Here is a 19,980-nt window from a genome sequence, read left to right on the forward strand (position 1 = left end):
CACAAAGAGCCCTGTCACCTGACATGCCCCCATACTTCTGCTAGCTAGAATACCTCTGCCTTCCTATTACAATGGAAGCATCAGAAAATGCATAGAAGGTGGAATGAAGAGGGAATAACAAGGGAAGGGCTGAAAGTGAAAGGAAACAAGAGACTGTATTGTTTGGTGAAGACTTTTTGTTGAATACATTAAAAAAATTAAAGATATGAGAAGTTTCTTTGCCAGAAAGAAACTTAGTGCTCTTAGAGTATTCTTAGTAGTATACTCTTCATTTGCATATTGTTTGCAAGACTCTTGAATTCTTCCCCTTCTGTATTGAAGCAAACTTACTTATTTTAATCAGCAACTTTTCATGAGTTGACTTTTTCTATGAACATACTAATATTGATACAAGTTATTGCTTTAGGCCTACCACAATTGTGCAAAAGGTATTAGACCTGTCTTTCAGAAGCAGCTTAATTTTTTGCTTTAAAAACACTATGCATGAAACTAATATGAAAAGACTGATAAGGAGGCTGCAAATTCAAAAGTAAATTAAGTCTGAAAATCTTTGTTGCTAAGATAAATTTTTAAACAGTATGATTCACATATAAGGTCAGTGTATTATGTCAGATTGGCCTGCACTTGCAGAGGGAGCCATTGACCCTCTTAAAAGCAAAAGGGAATTTTGAATTTTAGTTTTCAGCAAAAAAAAAAAAAAAAGTTTTGAATGTGCAATCTGATTCTTAGTGAAATCCTAATTCTAACCCCTGTATTTCCCTGACTAGACTAATCATACAAAAATTGTGGCTTAAATAAGAATAAAAACAAAGAATATGAATAACTTTTTCCATAAAGCTGAGGGTATATTTGCTTTGGTTTTACATACAGAGCAAAATGAAAATGGTTTGCAGAAGTGACCGGTACGTAAAACCTAAAATTGTCCATTGCATGTCTTTATGTAATTGTCAATACCTTATTCACTTTAGCGATACCCTGGGCAAGTAATACTTAAATCCACCAGACTGCGGCTGGCTCATGCAAGAAGAAAATGTGCAGCCAGCTCAGTGCCCTGTGTCGAGCAGCCTCAATCTTTGCCAGCAACCATACCGATCCAAGAGAAGAGCGAGGAGGTGGAATTGGAAAAAGTGGTTCAGCCTTTGCAAGTTCAGGAATCCACAAGCCTAAAACAAATTCAAGATGTCTCTTTGCCTCCTAATGATGTTACCTCTGAACTGCCCCATGTTAGCACTTCTTCACTCACCAGTGACGAGCTTCAACCAGAGACTGCTACTGGAGCACAGCTTCCACCCCCTTTGCCTCCACCACCTCCACCTCCCCCTCCACCTTTGCCCTCCAAGGAAGATGCCACCAAATCCTTAGAGAAAACTGACAGCTTTGTTAAACGTCAGAGTGTGGAGAAGGGTGTCCAGCACTCTTCTGGTGTCCCACCAGCACATCTGTTTGATAGCAGTCAGCTAGTCAGTGCCAAGAAGAAGCTTAAGAAGACCGGTGATCTAGAGGGCTTACAGAGGAGGAGAGGTAATGTCTTAATTTCTGCATATTTAATTTAAAATTTGTTGTTATTAATTTAAAAATTGTAATGTGCATTAGTTCATCTTTTTAGTTGCTCTGTAGGAAAGTGTATGCTGTGATTAATTTAATATTAATGGGAAAGTTGTTAAATCCTTTTTAGCTGAGAGATGCTGGCAACATCGGCAGTATCTACGGCTTTTTATGACAGCGTAGCATACTTATTCAGTGGGAAAATGCTTGTGGAATTGAATCTACACTGTACCATGTTCTAGGTAGAAAATGGACCTGAGTGCCGATGAAAAGAATACTTATGTATCTACTTACTGCCGGCCCTGCAGATATTCTATGTTTCACCTGAGGATGCAGTGTTCTATTTAATAACAGAGTAATGATACTGTTTATGTAGTCCTATTGTTTATTTTACTGCCTCACATTTTATCTTGCAATTTTTTATAAAGCACCTATTGTGTGTGCAGTTTTATATGCATTATAATATGATAAATACAAATTCAAATCAATGATCCCTCTTAAGAATATTGTTGATTTCTGCACCAGCATTCTACCTGCCACTCCAAATCCCCTGAGATGTTTCACGTTATTAAGTGAATTCATGAATTTGTCCTCTATGACAGGGGCTTTAGAGTCCTTCCTTCCTCCTTCAAATATGAGATCGTGTATTCTTTTGTATCTCTCTTTTCATGGGGTCTTTTCTGTCTAGGACTTCAGTGGGATGGACAAAGCCTATTCCTAAATGCAAACCAGGCTTTAAAAAGCATGTGGTACAGTGTACAAAAAAGAGCTGGAGATGGATGTGTATTTATGGAGAAGTACTGCACAAATTACATGCTATTGTATACGAGGTGTTTAAACTTCATTATACTTTATTATAATGCATTCTCTGGGATGAAGATCCTGCCCACTCATGACCCTTAAAAGAGCCAAAGCCTGATTTTTTTTTTGCAGTAAACTAGTTTCAAAATTAGTTATAAAGGCAGGATTTGTCATAAAAAACTATCTCTGATGTTTTTGTTTTCATAAATTATAAAGGAAGACAATTTTAATAACTGTACTGGGACTAGATGCTAACAAATAATATGAACCCAGTGAAGCAGGAAAATACCTGCTCTTGCAGTTGACTACAATGCTGATTGCCTTGCTGGCTTGTAGAAATAGTGGGTAAAATTAGCCTGAAAATGCAAGTGGTAAGAGTGTATCGCACAGTCCAGTACCTAAGACACATCCTGAACTCTGAAGTAAAAAAAGATGATACTATAAATGCTTTCATTATGTTGAATTCCTTGAAGTTTATTTAATTTTCCTGACTTCAAACAGAAAAGGCACATTGTTCAGAAAGTTTTATTGTCTAATAAGAAGTGTTTACAAAATCAAAATTATATGTATAGACCAGTTTTGACCTGGTAATAAGGAAGATTATTTAGAGGCTAAAACAGTATTGGTGCTACCGTTATAGTATGGGAGTATCACATTAATAGTATGTAGGTACTTTTTGGTATGTAGCAGATAAAAACTAAGACTAATAAAATTAGTGAAAATAAACTGAAAGTCTTTTGATTTGCTGCAGTGAGTTCCCCAATGGATGAAGTGCTGGCTTCCTTGAAACGTGGCAGCTTTCACTTAAGAAAAGTTGAGCAGAGAAGTCTCCCTCCTTTTCCTGATGAAGATGATAGCAATAACATCTTGGCGCAGATCAGGAAAGGGGTGAAACTGAAGAAAGTACAGAAAGATGTTTTGAGAGAGTCCTTTACAATTCTGCCTGATACTGACCCTCTGACAAGGAGCATCCATGAAGCATTGCGAAGAATTAAGGAAGCATCACCTGAGTCAGAGGATGAAGAGGAGAGTTTGCCTTGCACAGACTGGGAAAACTAACGTGTAATTAAGCTACATTTAAAGAAAATATTTCTGCAGCAACTTTTTTAATGATAGTAGCAGCTAAGCTTCAGGTTGTGCATTCTAGGAGGCTTAACAGGAATGTGACTAAACTGTCTGATATCCAGTGTGGTAAAACATGCACATATGAATTGAATATCGCTGACTTTTCAAAGAATTTAAGGTTCAGAATAAGGAAAACTCTTTTTAGAGAGTATGGTAGCCTTTTATTGTTCCAGTACTTCTGTTGAATATTGACTAGACTTCTCCTGAATAAAAGCTCTATTTTATTTAGTAAATTTGAAGGGACAGTTCCCAGCTTACCAAAAAAGTTTAAAAAGCAGCACAATCACTCTTGGATGCACCTTACTTTCAGATTATTTCTAGCCTTGTAAAAACTGGGCATGTCTTATTTCAGACTGAGTAACTTCTAAGTGAAGGACAGTTAGGTTTGAATGCCAAAGACATTGAAATCTCATGGGTTACCCTGAGTGGCTGACTTCTTGATGGCTTGGTTTCAGTCTCTAAAATCTCTGACTTAATTGAATTTCCAAGCTATAAATATTTGTATTTGTAGATATACAAATGCAATTTATACTTCTGCTAGTAATATGAATTCCATGAACTTGCATTAATACTAAGCTACAGTGCCTGAAAATACAGATATGAGACTTCAGCAGATGAAATTAATGATTTTAGAACAAACCAAAAATTGGCAAGACATCAGTTTTCAAAATAACTGTTGCATCAGTAGCACAAAGAAATTTGTGAATGTGGAAGCAGCATAGAACACTTCTCTGTGGTGACTCTCTTCTACTGACACGTAAATGAACTTGAATATCAATGAAAGTTCCCACTAAACCTAAAATTTGAGAAACCAGAGGTATGACAATCTGTAAAGAAATTAAAAATCTGTTTAGAAAGGCTGTTTAAACAGAACGGAAGACAAATACATGTAATCCTCGTAACACAGTTAGCAGTAGGAAGAAGATAACATTTGGGAATGTTCACAATCCAGCATTTCTACCCTGGTTAGTTGTTACCATAGCTGGAGAGTGACTGTTGGTGAAGTGCTACAGCTGTTTAAAAACTGATTCTGACTTAGCATATCATCTGCTGAATGTTCTTGTGATTATGAAATACTGTCTCAATCTGTTGCATTGGTATAGTATTTTCAAATTATATTTTAAATTTTTGAAAAGGAAAATAAATGCTGCTGTCAATTCCTCATGAACTAACCACTGGCCACCCTAATGATTTCACACTGTTTAATTATGGCTTGCTCCTCCTATTCCCTACAAAATGTACTGCTGATTCTGGAGTTCAGACTCCAAGACTAGATATGTGCTTAACTTTGACTGAAACTCCAATTGAAAATAATTTTACATTCATGTAGCTTCTTTCTATCCTTGCATACTGAAAACTCCCACTAACACAGTTCTTCAGAAATCAAGTGACAGCTATAAGAAAAGACATGGAACTAACTAACTTGACTTTCTTAGTGCAGTTATTCTAATTTCTAGATAACAGATCAAATTTAAACTTTGTGATTTGACTGTGATTTTAGTAAATCTGTTTGACTGTTTAGGGTTTTGTTTACATTCTTTTGGCAAGATACAAAGAAATTTTCGATGACTGGCTTAATATTTTTTAAATCAAATTGGTTGGTCTCCTAAGGCCATTGGAAGTGCGTCTTAGAAATTTTCCATGGTCCTTGCCACACCATATAAATATATGTTTTCCTCTGCTATTTGCAGCCCCATAAAAGGAGTTCAGAATGCAGGCTGAAAACCAGTGCCACACAGTCACTGGTTGTTGTACTAAACAAACAGTCCATTTTTACCGGTCTACATCCTGCTGAAGTCCTGTGAAATAACTTGGACCTAAAAGCAGGATTCAGTATTGGTTCAGTTTCAGGAGTATGTGCTCCTTTTTCTTCACATATCTGGAACCTCCTTTCTCTTACCAATATATTTCATTATGAAAACAACCCTGGTTTCATTATGTGAGATTATTTAATACATAATCGTTTAAATTAAAAAAATGGTTGTACAAAATAGCTCTGAAAACAGCTCTGAAATGGCTGTACTAACAGCTCAGAATAAAACAAGCAAGACCCTTGCTATCCAAGCACATGAAATAATTTGGGACAACTAAGATAGCGACAAAGCCCTGGAAAAACTCAACTGAATAAATACTTTGCATATAGATGAGCATACTTGTTGAAGATACAGACTGGTTTACTAGCATTCATCACATAAGAGTAAAATAATGAAAATCTGTTGTAGAAATAGCAAGCTAGTATTTTTTACTGTAAGGTTATCCACTAAGTATTATGCTTTAAGATTGACCTACTGGTTTTTAACTTGTAAGCTCTACACATGCCAAAAACAGTAGCATAGAGGTTTTAGGTTGGAAACATGTTTATGAATGTGTGTTGGCACACATTTTATATGAAGTATGCTTAATTATATGTAAATGTGTATGGGCTAAATGTAATGCAGTTATTTGCCTTACAAAATGAAGGCTAAATCTGATACAGTGATGTATATTGTTAAGTGCCAGGAAGTTCCTTGATCTATTTGAAGGGAGTATTAGCAGTGCTCAGTGAAGTGGTTTCATTATTTATTGAAGACAAAACTAATAGTAACTAATTCTTGCAGGAGATCTAGTCATCTCTTGTATTGCCTGCTCTGTGAGTTAACCTTCTGCATAAAGTTATGACTAACCTTCTTAAGAGAGCAGTTCTTTCCAGACAGACGCTCTGAAACATGTAAAAAGATACTCAGGTATTCTATATATTGAAGTAGCTGGGCAAATAGTATATATATGTAGCAGCTTCTGTATGAAAAATTGAAGAGATTACTGGTTATCAAAAGTATCCTGAGAATATCTGTGTATGAGTACATAATAGTGCACATAAATCACCATAGTGAGCACATTAAGAGTACTACAAGTAATGCAGAACTTGAGTTCTTGTCAGTGGTGGACAAAGTAACAGATAACAAGGGAGGTTTTGTTCTCCATAGTTTCTTAATCCAGTATTTTGGGGCTCTTCAAACTGTAATCTGTGTTAACTGCCAGTAATACCAGAAGGCAAAAATAAGACTGGGTCATAAGTGTGTTCTGGGTCCAGAGTCTCTGTGTCATTACCTTGAGAGCAAAGGGAATCTTTGCTCAGTACACATTGCTCAGTATATTGCATGTTAGAATTGCCTAATGTATTGTTGATCAGAGAATATTTGTACAGCCGTTTAGCTTTTCAGATGTTCCTTTTTCTTTCTTCCCAAACAGGTGCTTGTCAGCCACCAACGTGCGAAAAGAAACCCCAGTTGAAGATTACTTTTCCTCTGCATTTCTGAGAATTCAGAGCCGGCAGTTATGACCATCAGTTCCACAGGAGGCTTTCTTTGGCAAAGAAATAGTCTTTCTTTGGCAAATAACTCAGTACATGGGAAAAAATGGCCTGAAATGTTAATTTTAGGTCACTTTTTTCTTTATTTGTTCAAATTCTGGTTTGGGCAGAAAGCTAAGTTGTTTAGACGTGCATTTTATACTATCAAGAATGCCCAATTCTTAAGCACTTTTTATATTTGCGTTAGTAATGTATGGCCAGTTAAGTGAGGGGGCCATTTTGAGCTGGGAGACTACTTGCTGTTAGAGTAACTTTGGGGTTCCAAACCAGCTATAAAATGGCCCCTTCACTGCACTGAATATCTCATGTGCTTGAAAATTCAACTAAATGGCTCCCTGCAGAGAATCTTGCTGTGTAGCAGTCTGATATTCCAGAAAGAGAACTCCTAGTTGCACTACAGTAGCTGAAATTCAGTAACATGCAACTAAGACTTTTTTCTTCTTAGCTTGAAGAAGCATATGTCAGTAGGAAAAGCAACAAGTGATCACAGCACAATGAGAATTAAGGGTTGAATTCAGTACATATTCAAGAATGTGTTTGTTTCCATCATGATACATTTAGCAAGACATACTGCAGCACCTTTTTAGAAGGTCATGTTTAGTCTGACATCTTTTTAAAGTAGACATTTTCATGCTTTTTTAAAATAATATTTAGCTATGCTGAACCAAGTTAGTTATACTTTTATCATTTGTTATAAGAAGCAATATTTTGTAATTTCATACTTAAAAATATTTTTCTCTTTTGGTTTAAAATGGCTTTTGATTAGTCTAAGCAGCCTTCTTTAAAAAAGATCAAAGCACTTAAGCATACTGATAATTGAGTTGTGAAAATCATGCTATTCTTGCTGGTTTTCATTATTCCCTTTAGTGGCTGCAGAAATGTTTGTATTTCATACCCAAAAGCCTACTGGCTGAAAAAAGTTTCTTTTGATTCTGACTGTTTTGTTTTTAAAGAAGAGTTACAATTTCCTCTGCAGTGAATACTTAGGACTAGTCCTAAACCTCATGACTAATGGCTGCAGGCAGCTACTCTTACGATACCACAGTACCAAGAGGTATGTCAAAACAGAGATACAAGTAGCCTTGTACCACCTAAAAACCTCATGTGGTATGAAAAAAAATCAGCCCATTAGACTTCTTGGAAAGCTGAATTTTCACTAGCATTTTGTTTTTACTAGTGTAACATACACTGTGTTTGAGAAATACACAGTCCCTGTCCTTTGTGTTGTGTGGTCCATTCACTGTTTCTCTTTTGACAGATAAACTACTATATGGGGATCTGGGTTCTTTTAAGTGGAGTTACTCATTGCTGCTGTCGTGTAATGGAACACATACTGTGTTAACATTTATAACAGGGGATTTCATGTCTTGCCGTTTACTTACAGAGAGAGGAGCAGGAGACCTTACCTTAGCAATAGGCTGTGTAATCTAAAGGAACCTCAGCTCTGGGACCCTTCAGTCTATTGAAGATGTTTTACTGTGGCTGTCCAAAAATTCAAGCTCTGTCAAACATCTTGAGAGGATTTTCTTAACCATGTTGCCTTACTTAATTAAAGTTAGTGAACATTGATTTTTTCAAAGCACCTGCGAGCAGTGTTACTGTAGAATTGTATAGATTTTGCTGTGTTAGTTGCCAGGTCTCTATTTTTCAGCTATGCGAAACACCTGATACTGGCTTTCCACAGGCCTAAAACTACATGATGCTTTTTTCTTATTCTCTGAATTCTGTGTTACATGGTATGGTTGTGAGCTGTCTGATGCTGTGTTTATGCAGCAATGGCAGCAGTTTCAAAATTCATCATGATCATTTGACACTACCCTACACCATCAGCTGTTTAGTTGTACATTTGTTTGTATTTTCAGTCACACCACACATTAAAACCAAGATAATCAAAAAGATTTTTGGCTGTAGCACGAAACAGAACTATGATGTAGAATGGTAATTTACATTATACATTTCATCTGAAACTTAGTGCTGAATTAACAGTGGTGAACAAGCAACTTTTATGTTCATTTTTTCCTAATTTCCAGCCTGCAGTTTCATTCCTTGGAGTATGCATACAAAACACTAGCAAAATTTCAAGCCGAAGAGAAATAGTGTAATTCTAAAGTATTTGTGCAGTGGTTCCTTTGCACAACATGTTTGTCTGCAGTTTACCACTGTGTTATTACCTAAATAGCTCCATGTACTGTACTACGGTTTTCAGATATGTTTGCCATGTGATCTGTCATCTTTGCCTTGAAAAATGTCTGCATGATTGATGAAAATTACTCTTCTTAATCTGTTTCATATTTAGCTGAAGTCTTAGACTTCTGTAGTAGCTTAGTCTCAATAGAAATGGAGTTCTCATATGAGCATGTATTTTATGGGCACACAAAAAGTAGTTGTTACGCTGAGCATAGAAGTAGGTATCAGTTCAAAACTGCCATCTTCTGTGTGGAAAATGAATGGGGATTTTTTCCACATCCTGCTCAAAAAAAAAAAAAAAAAAAAAAAAAAATCCTGGATTTTAATCTCCGTGAGTCACTAGATGTCACAATTTAATATAATTTTCACTTTGATAAAATAATCGTGCATATGTACTGTACACAGGCTAATGCATAAAAGGTACCATCCTGTGCCATGTGAAATTTTCCAGTGGGATGGCTACCGCAGAAAATGAGGCAAGTTTAGTATATTTACAAGAAACTTCGGGAATTTATGACAGTCCTGCATTGAGGGCAGTTCCTCCACAGCTGAGAAAAACTGTAATAATTGTGTTGGTCCGTGAGAAATCTTGGCAAGCATCACTAAGGAAAAACACGTAAACATGCGCAAGGAAAAAGAGCCTCCATTAAAAGACCTGCCTATTGATATTTTTCATTTTATTGTTGTGGCTGCATTGTTCTGTTGCTAGTTATTTATCATAAGTAGGTTCATCAGTTTTTGGCTTTTTCCATTTTTAGAAGCTTCCTTCTTTTTTCAAATTAAAAGTTTTACTATGGTGTAACTGATCGAGTGAAGTAAAGATTTGGAATGCATAATGTTTCTTGTACAAATGCTTATGTAAAGACTGAGAAATCTTTTATGAGTGGGAACAAGAAACTAAATATTCAGTTTCTACTAAAATAACCAAAATGTAAGACAGACAGCAATAGTCTTGTTCAGAAATTGAATTAGTATCAACAAGAATTTCATGTTCTCATTCATGGAGGTTCCAGATCCTTTACAAATGACCAATAGTCTTACTTTACTGTATTTTCATGTTAGTTATCTGTCTAGGGTAGATGAAGGCCTTTTTATTTTTCTCAATCATCACTTTCAAGTTTTGCCTGGTTTTGGTGTTGTTTTTTTTTTTTTTTTTTTAATCTTGTTTTTCTTTTTTTTAAATCTGACAGTCTGCATTCTACACCAGACACTTGTAAAATAAATTAGTATGATTATATATTGTGTTCTTTTGTGACTGAATTGGGGATAGAACTCAACATACTTCACTATGTTATTTGTAAAGAATCATTTTGAGTATAAGCACTATATTCTGTACTGTTTAATAATAAAGTAATGATAGATGCATTATTGAAGATGCAACTTATTGAGAAGAGGAGGCAGAAACTTTATTGGTTAATGTTACCCTTATTCCATTTGTTGCACTGAATTTCAGGAGTGTAATTTGTAAATCAAGTTTGCTCATGCGTGTAATCAGATTTTATTTTCATTGTAATGCTTATGTAATTAAATTACCTGGATGTATTTCTGGTAATGATTTCATAAGCATGGACAATATGTTGTTGATGTTTCGCACTACAGAATTAATGTTAAGAACAAGCAAAGCTTCTTGCAAAGAAAAGGAGTAACAGAAGCACCTTACTGGGAGAGCATGTTGCATGATTTCAGTCCTCTTGGAGCTGACAGACAGTGGGTCATCCTAAACTTGACTGCAAATTGCTCTTTGGTGTAATAAGCACATCAACATACTGCTATCAATGCTATCAACACAACGGCTATTTTTAACCTATAAATATACTGTAATTTAAGTTTTCCTACAAAGTGAATTTATATTTAATTGCTGCCTAATACATAAATACTTAGAATTTTTAGGAGGGTCAAGGGAGGGAGGGCGGGCATGCCAGTATATTTGTGGGAGGGGCTGTTGCATATATGGGTCTTTGTACTTCCCATTCAGTTTGACTGTTAATCCAAAACTCACAGCTCTGGCTGTGGTGAATCTGCAACCTAACATTTATGTATTTTTATTGTGATTCAGGTCTTCTATATTCTGTGGCTCAGAGCTTCAGAATTTGACAGAAAAGGTCATCTTTCCATTCTCAAATGTGAATGCTTTGTACCTCTGATAGGGAAAATGAGCAATGAATTTTATTCTGATGAGTTTTTAATATTAATGTGTAGAGCATTATCTAAAACTCATTAATCAGTAGCGTGTGCATTGGAAACAAGTAGAAAGGATGAAGACCATTTTGGTGCATGTAGTCCAAACCCTGCAGAGACATTATTCCAGAGACTGTCACCTGTCCAAGAATTAGTTTGCCATAAACTGGCTTGATTTTCAGAGTATAAACATAGTATTGACTTCTGAATTGGTAAATAGGTGTTGGGCATTGGGGATATTCACTTAACATCTTCCAGTGTGTTGTTGCTGTTGCTGTATGTTTTGAACTTCATTTTAAGTGTATAAAAATGTGTCATTATAAAAGGAAAGCTAAAGAAATACAGATGGCTGCAAGTTGTCTTTCATGAATGAAGCCAGCAAAGCTTATTGAAACTAACTTCTTTGTTAAGCCTGTTAAATAAATAAATAAAGAAAGAAAACAAATTTTCCATTCACTAGCTTTGTGCAATATTACCATTAGACTCAGACACTACTAGCACATTGTGCTTGGCTTTAAGAAAATTCTTTAATTCCATTATATTCAAAAGGACATAATAAATGCGTATTTTATTGTAAACAACTCTGCAAATTTACTATGCCTGAAAATGCTCAAAGTTATTAAGTATTAAGCACAAGTATGTTTAAAAAAACAAGGTTAAGGACTAAACAAACATTTCTAGCAATACCTAGAAACTAAAAAAAGTTTTAATTGCTTCTTGGTCTTTTTTTATTTAGTGCAGCTTTTCTGCAATGCTAGTTTATTGCTGTGTATTTCATGGGGTTTTATTATGATGATTCAGAAATTTAAGCCTGTACACAAAGTACTGCATTCACCTTATTGTATGTGCGATGTAACATCATACTCACAGTTTTGGTGCTTTAAAATTATTCCTCTTTTCTTTATTAAAGGATATTTATTTGATTACTGTCTTGGTTTTAACTTCATGTACTAGCATTGAAAAAATATTTTTGTACAGTTTGGTTCCTACGAAAAACAATTTCAGATTTAATTCATTTCAGTTCCCATTGCTATTCTTACAACTCCTCAAATGCCTTGTTATGATTTAATGGTAGGTGGTTGCATCTAAGCTATATTGCAGCATGGAATATTTGTTTTTAGGTAGCATCTTGTAAATGAAGCCACATGAAAAATTAAGGTATTATAGAAGAAACTTGCTTCTAAACGATGCAGGGTGGTTACGTGTAATTGCAAATTCACTTTCCATCTCTTAATCAAAACCCAGAAACATTCTATGAAAAGTAGTAAAAGTTTAGATACAGAAATGTTATAGAGTGTAGCACCCTTATTACACTTACCATGTCCCTAATTAGAGTTCCTGGTTGTCTATGGATAAGTTCTTCATTTTAGTCCTTTAGCTATTTTGTCTTATTATTTATGTAGACATAAATCTTGTAAAAGTGATATCTTTATATTGCATCTCTTTCCCCCGTTGCTTCTGTGTTTTTAGTGCAGTGCAGGTAGGTTCTATTTCTAGCTGGTTCCTTAACATGAGGAAAGAAAAATCCAGTGTGTTTCTGGAACACAAGCTTACTAGTGCCATTACTAGTGCCAATCCTGAGAAAACAAGAAAAAGGACATTTCTAAGACCAACATGAAACCAACTTTGCATTTGTGGTGCAAATCTACATTGCATCAGGTCTTAGACAAAATTCAAGGCTGGTCTGGCTTTGGTTTCCTAGTGTTTTTCATGCCAGGTAATAATGAATCTTAATTTTGGGTTATGGCAGAACATGTAGAACAAGTAGGAAACGTGTTTTGAAATAATCAGTTTTTTGATTGTTGCCAGCTTGAGAGAGAAAACAGTTGCATTTGTCTGAGGTCTGGTCCTAAAGCTCTGGCAGTGTGTGACCTGTGCACAGGTTTTGCTTGCAGGACAAACTGGTGCTCCATCACCTGATTCTGCTTGGCATTGGCTTCAGTGGATAAGTAGATGTTCTTTTATAACTCTACAGTATCCGTACAGGTTGGAAATGAATTTGGTGAATGCATCAGGCTTGCAGAGGAGTGAATATATCTGTAGGCAGACTTGAAAGGCAGTGGTATGCCATGCAGAATAAGGCCTCTTGTTTGTACAACACAGAAGATGAAAGATGTAGAACCATCTTTTTTTTCCTGTTTGTTATATGTCAGATGTAAATCAAAAGGACATTATAAATAAATACTCAGTGGGCCACAGTGCCTCTGAACTAGAGAAACTACTGATAGTTGCAGGGTTTGTCTCTGTTCCACAACTTAATTACATTAAGCTCAACATTACTGCTCAACAGAGGCAGTAGGTACAAGGGCAAGACGTAAAAATGGAAGGTGTATTTGGCATATTGTTTTTCAAAACCTATAACTGTTAGTTTTTTCAACAGTTCTTACTGCTGCTTCCCGTCATAGGGAGAAGCCAATTTTATAGGCTTCATTGTTCCTGTCATTGGAGGGAGCTTAGAGGAATCCTGGACTGCCACAATATCTGAATCTTGGGATCAGCAAGTCATCAGCATGTCACTGCCAGCACCACAGCTGGGGCTTTATGCTCACATCACAGATCACTGTCTAAATATACTGTTTCAGAGTTGTGGCACTGTGTTTTTGACATTTGTAAAGGAAGGTTATAATGTCTGTAAAAATGGATAAAACAGTGTCTTAAACCTCAGATGTACGATGTCAGCCATTTAACTGTTACAGCATCACTTTGCTTACACAAACTGCCCTTGAGCAGAAAACTATCCCAGAGGTGTTGCCAGGAAGCTACAGCATCATCACTGTGTAACCTACCTTGCTCACAGAAGTGCTGCCAAGTCTCTGTCCAACTCTCCATCCTGCAGAACTGATCCCACGGAGAAGCCCTTCTGCCCTTGCCCCCTTTGCACTAAGATTCTCAGTCTCTATTACTTTCTCTAAACTTTATGCAAATCTTCACCGTAGTCATGCTCACTGTCCAGATTTTCATCAGCTCAAAGACAGCACATCTCCCTTGAACTGTTGCCTCCACAGGAAGGGCTGGTGGATAAAAACAGGCACAGATTACTCTCTGTGCTGTTAAAGCTGCTGCCTGTGTTGTTGGTGGGGTTCACTCATCAATGATCAACCAAAATTCTGGGAAAAAAAGAACCTAAACCAAAGCAAAAGTTATATTCACATTCACAATGTATCTGCTGTCTTATCTGTGCTACCTGTGGGATGTTTGTTGGGGATACTTGTGCCACAGGCAAATCATCTGTATTGCTTTCTTGCCACTCTCCTCACCATGGAATGCAGAAGACTTGAATTTTCTGAGACATCCCACTATACCCCACTCTGCTTACATAAGACTAAGCACATTCACAGTCTTTCAAACAAAAGTCACTGTTTACTTCGTTCTTTCATCTTAACAACTTTTCTAATTAGCATCACATTCCCTCTGTACATTACTGTTTAAAAGTCACAGGAATAAGGAAGATTGCAGAATCATGCAATTCATACAAAGCACTTATAGTAACTATACTTTTTCTTCCTCAGTACTTTATTTTTATCTCATTCAATTTCAGTAAGAGTGTAACTGAGTTCTCAGTATACAAAATCATCAGTGCATGCTCAAACTGCCATGCATGTTAAAAGCACAATTTAAACACCATAACAGACATTTATGAACCAACTTCTTTTGAAGCACCGTAAAAGAATGGCCATTTTCCCCTGCACATGCACTTGCTGTGAGTAGAATGACTGCTGGAGTGAGTATAGTCGTATGAAAACAGTTTGACAGAGAAACCACTGGACACTGCTCTTGGTTTCTAATGACGTGTTAAAAAACCAAAAAAAAACCTAAAAACAAACAAGCAAAAATCCCCACAACCCAAAGTCCTGAAATGGCATTATAAAATCGTATTTGTAGTATTAAAAAAGAAAAAAGAAAAAAAAAATCACGTATCCTATACTTTTGTTGATGGCATACATATAGTTTTGTCATTCTTGCAATGGTTTCCTAAAGATTTCTGCTGCTGAAAAGGCTTCTCTTAATAATTAAATAAGTTGAAACATAAGGTTCCTACTTCTCCTCCTGCCTAGCACAACTGTAGGATCAACTTTATTTCCCCCACTTTGCAACAGTGTTTTATGTGTCCCCTGATACACCCATACCTTGTTCTGTCACTCAGCTCTAGTCAAGCTGTGGTCAGTGAGTCAGGCTGTTGGCTTTTGTGAGGTCTGGCCATTCATGTACCATTCCATCAGAGCTTGGCCAGCAGGCAGGGCTAAAAAAGCCCGAGTGATACTTGGAGGGTACCTGCTCTCATTAAGCCATTTTGGGAAAAAATCAGAGGAATGCAGAAAATTGTCCTCAGTCAAAGGTTCCATTAGTTAAAGCAAATCTCTCTTTAGACACTGGGTTTGCCACTCTTAAAAAATGAAAACAAAAATGAAAAGTATCTACTTGGGCTATGTATTCAGGGAAAACATGAGCCACACATTGCCTACCACGGCATGCTTCATTAATTTGTACACAAAATGACAAGTGTTGTATTTAAATACTCAAAAACAGTTAGTTACGTTTACAAGTTAGTCCTATGTCCCGTTTTGCAGAAAACACAACCCTTTAAGTATTCAGCTTTAATCTCTATTTGCAGTAAGAAACTTTGAACAGAAACTTTGTGTCCCAGGACAGCACTTGTTAAGACTGCACTGTCGGCAAACCTGGGTTCTGCTCAGCCATTAGCTGCCTGAGATAACTACAGAATCCATGCCTTTTGAGGCACAGATGAATGAACTTGCTGCAGTCCTTGGTGGAGGCTCAAGGTTGCAGCGATGCTTCTGAGTAAGGAAGCGCTCGGTACTGTCAGTACTACTGTCAGTAGTACCAGCTTGGCTAAGTGATTGAATGCAAACTTTAGCTTCTGCTCTCTCCCAGTGGAAGGAGCCTAGCTGTTCCCCAAGAGGGCACAACAATGACTTCTGTTAACTGATCAATGTGTCATTGCAATACTGAGCTGTGAAATTTCAGTTAAAAAACCCCAAAACTTACCCTGAAATATGTAAATTAGAATTTCTTCACTTAAATCTGTCAAGACCTTCCCACTGATGAAGGCCTGATCCCTTGACACTGTCACCAGCTAACTATTTTCCAAGTAGCTGCATGTCAGCATTTATGCCGTGTAAGACCCAGCAGCACTGTGCTTGTGGGGCCGTGGAGATCAGCTTACAACTGCCTCTGGTAGAGGCCTCCTCTTCTGCTGCAGCCCCTCACAAGAGTGACTTGAAATCTTAGGGCAAATTCCACAGCCACCTAGCAGCTATTGCTGAGCTCCAGCTCAGAGGCTGGAGAATCTGTTTGTTCATATCCCATGAGAGAACCCTCCTCATTGCCAGGTTTAGAGAGGGGATTCCATGTTTGGACACACCAGAAATTCCAGTGCAGTTGCTTGCTCAGTCACACAGCTGACCAAAGGAGTGCTCTGTGAGGCCTTATTCCCTTCTGGATTTTAGATACCTATGTCCTTGTCACAGCTTCAACACTGCAATTTGGCCCAAGTATCAAAATTCCTTTACACCTCTCTGAAATGATGGCACTGTTTGCCACCTGCTCAACCTGCTAGCCCAGACTAATTCTCATACCTGGATTTCCCAGCCTGACTCAGGTACAGACAACTGTTCTCGTCTTTGTACTTGGTCTGTCATGGAGCGTTCCAATGTAGCTATAATTTATTTGCAAAAGACCTGCCACCTATCCCTGCTGATTAAAGAAATCCTCTACCTTGATAGGAACTTTTGCTGCCAAACCTAACACATTTTTGCATTTTGACTTTAGGAGTTATATGTGCCTTATGGGTATTTTCCTTTTGTGCAATACAGTCATCATCATTGGTGAAGAGCATGAAAACTCATGTCTTCTGAAAATACTTGCATTGCTGTCTTGTAGACAGCTCTGATTCAAGGTATTTCCTAGTAGCATGCTTCAGTAATGATTGTTTAGAAGATCCCCAATGCTTCCTTGGTGAGGCTGAGATGTTCATGCACAACAGTCAGCACCTTATACCCACAGGTATTTTTTGTGTGGGTGGGTTTTGAGGTTCTCTGGGTTACGGATGTCCCTGATGGGTGAGCTTGACACTGAATATATTTCTCATTCCATAAGCAATTTAGGACTTATATTGACTGTAAACATGTCTGGTTGCTCCATGTTAATGCAAGAGAAAAGAACACAGAACAAAAAGAAAAATGCAAGAAATAGACGATAATCAAAGTTTTGACTGGTAGGTTCACATGGTAACAATAACCACCTCAAATAAAGCTTTCATAATTTCTTTTCAAAGAGGTGGGGAAAAGCAGCTTATATCAAATCAACGCATTACTCTGCTTCTTTAAGATATTGCATTTAAGAATGCAATTTCCCCTTTTCTCTCCCTGCAAGCAAAACTCTGAATGTGCGAAATGCTCTGGAGCAAAAGGGCTCCAGACTGGTAATGACAGAGCCACAGTTTTGAAGCAGCAGCTTCTGAACAAAGGACAGCAACTCCCCCTGGGTTGCTTCTGGGACAGCAAGTGCAGCTGGCAGGGTATAGCAGTGAGGCTGTGCAGCAGGGACTAGTTGCAGGATGCTCACATGAAATACCACTCGAGGCTACGTACTTCTACCCTGGCTCCTCTCACTAAGTGGAAGTCAGAGAGCTCTACCATACACTGATAAGATTTCTCATTCCCACTGCTGTGGATTCCTGAGAAATAAAACTGCTGGAATTATAAAAATAATCATATATTCAGATGTGGAGAAAGTAGATTTAATGTTTAAATTTCCATCCATATCTAAGGGCTATGATCTTTCTCCTGTGGGTAAGTACAAGGTAACTTTGCTTCACATTTCTTTTGTTTTGTTTAGAGACAATTCCACTGATCATTTAACAAAATAAAAGCTAGACTCTGAGAATTTCAAAAGTCTTGTTCCCTCTCTGCTAGTATTTGCATGACCATATTTAATTCAACAGGAGGAAATCCATATACACAGATTATATTTACACATACCTTTTCAGTGTAGCTCTTCCTCTCCCTTAGCACCTGGATGCATGGTATTGTTTGTGAAGGTCCTTAGTTCTGCCCTCCTTCTTGATCTACTGGGAAACAATCCTTCTTCTTCAAGAATTACCACAGTCACAGAAATGCAAGTTCTCTTCTAAGAAAATGTCTATGTTGCTATTCTCAATCTAATAGTAGCAAAAGCAGCTGACACACTGCTGGATCCATGCAGGGAGATTAGACTTGGATGAGAGCAGATGAGAATCCCCAAAGCAGGGAAAAAGGTTGGAAACTACTTCCAAGTTAAAAGAAAGAAAAAACCCCAAACCCAACTCAGAATTTCATTATGTAAACATGACAGGTGATAGCAACTGATGGCAGCAGAAAAGGGAGCATGGATGGCTAATACTGGTACTAAATCTCTAGAGTTGTGAAGGTAAAAGACTGAAAGGATGTGGGGTTTTCAGACTGTCAGGACTTCAGCTGTGTTCATGAAACACACCCCCAGTGCTGACCTTGGGAAGCCTCTAGCAATCAAGAGTGGAGTTTTGGGGCAAGCCAGGTATGCTCAATTTCAGCATGATGTGAGCACCTAAGGAAAGTGAGATCTTTTCAGTGGTTTGTCATTCCCTATGCAAATAATTCTCACCCATTTTACAGCTACACAAGGGTTCCACACTAGGGAATATTTTTGAAATCTGTGTTGCCCCACCCCCCCCCCCCCCCCCCCCCCCCCCCCCCCCCCGAATTTAAAACACTTTTGATGATTACTTTCTTTCCAATGTCTTTATCTGAAAATACTAAGAATTGCCAGATATATTGTTCCATCTGAGCTCTGCTTCTGCAAGGTCCAGCAATGAGGGGGAAAGTAGGTATATTGTGTTTCTTTGGTCCTATCATGAGCTGCCAGCAGTGCAGAAGCAGAACTGGCCAGTACAGGTCCCTGAGAGGTTGTGGCGGGCAAGCTATGAGACCCCTTATGGTGTGAAAACCCACTTCTGTCTGTAGTGTCTAGAGGTACAATGACATTAGACTCACACCTGCTTTCTGGCTAGGCATGGCCAGAAGAGTGGACATAAGCTGAACTGACCCTAGGATCTAACACAAAATTCCGCTCATTGTTCCACAATGTTTAACAAAACAGGGAAAATTCATCCATCTTGTCTGAAATAAGTGGAATAAAAAGAGGAACTAAGGCTGCTAAGCAAAACCAGAGATTTCAAACAATATGTGTTATTCTGTGATATGGTCTCTGCTTAGCACTGTTCAGAGGTAGTGCACAAATGCAGCATTACTAAGAAAATGTAAACAAGACAATTTGAACATTGCTTAGCAGAGTCAGGTCCATTTTCTGAAAAAGAAACCCCAGTGTATAAGGTGTGCACTTAACTGGCATGTTCAGTTACTGAGACTGAACTATGCACATTGGGATGGAGTTTCTTGATGGTGTTTTTAAATTGTCTTCTGACATCTAATTAGATCATCTTTGGCCTTAAGATTTTTGCAATTAACCAAGTTAAGTGCTTTTACAGATATCTGCCACTCTGCAGAGAATTAAGGTCTGCAACAGTTTTCCATTCCTCTTTCCATGCAGAATTCCAAAAAATGGCTTTGATTTTGACTTTTGAATGCAGTGTTCACAGAATGCTCTTCAGCAGCCACTTCAGTACAGAACACATAAGATGATATAACAAAATGAGGTTTAGCCTCTTGTTGAAGGCAAACCTGAAGTTAATCCCCAACTGGTAGAAAAATGAGCAGAAATCAGAAGCCTTTCACAACTGACAACTAAAAAGACATATC

General features: G+C 37.5%; 1 protein-coding gene across 1 annotated transcript in view; it reads left to right on the forward strand.

The window, feature by feature from the left end:
• The window catches only part of JMY (junction mediating and regulatory protein, p53 cofactor), a 63,110-nt gene extending 51,002 nt beyond the window's left edge, over positions 1-12,108 (forward strand). The window contains exons 9-11 of the mRNA XM_079330188.1: positions 969-1,521; positions 3,098-3,408; positions 6,700-12,108. Coding sequence (XP_079186314.1) covers positions 969-1,521; positions 3,098-3,405 — 861 coding nt within the window. The 3' untranslated portion in view covers positions 3,406-3,408; positions 6,700-12,108. The remainder of the gene's footprint in view (positions 1-968; positions 1,522-3,097; positions 3,409-6,699) is intronic.
• The last annotated feature ends 7,872 nt before the right edge of the window (positions 12,109-19,980 follow it).

Source organism: Erithacus rubecula (assembly GCF_903797595.1).
Source record: "Erithacus rubecula genome assembly, chromosome: Z".
In the NCBI taxonomy this organism is placed as follows: Eukaryota; Metazoa; Chordata; class Aves; order Passeriformes; family Muscicapidae; genus Erithacus; species Erithacus rubecula.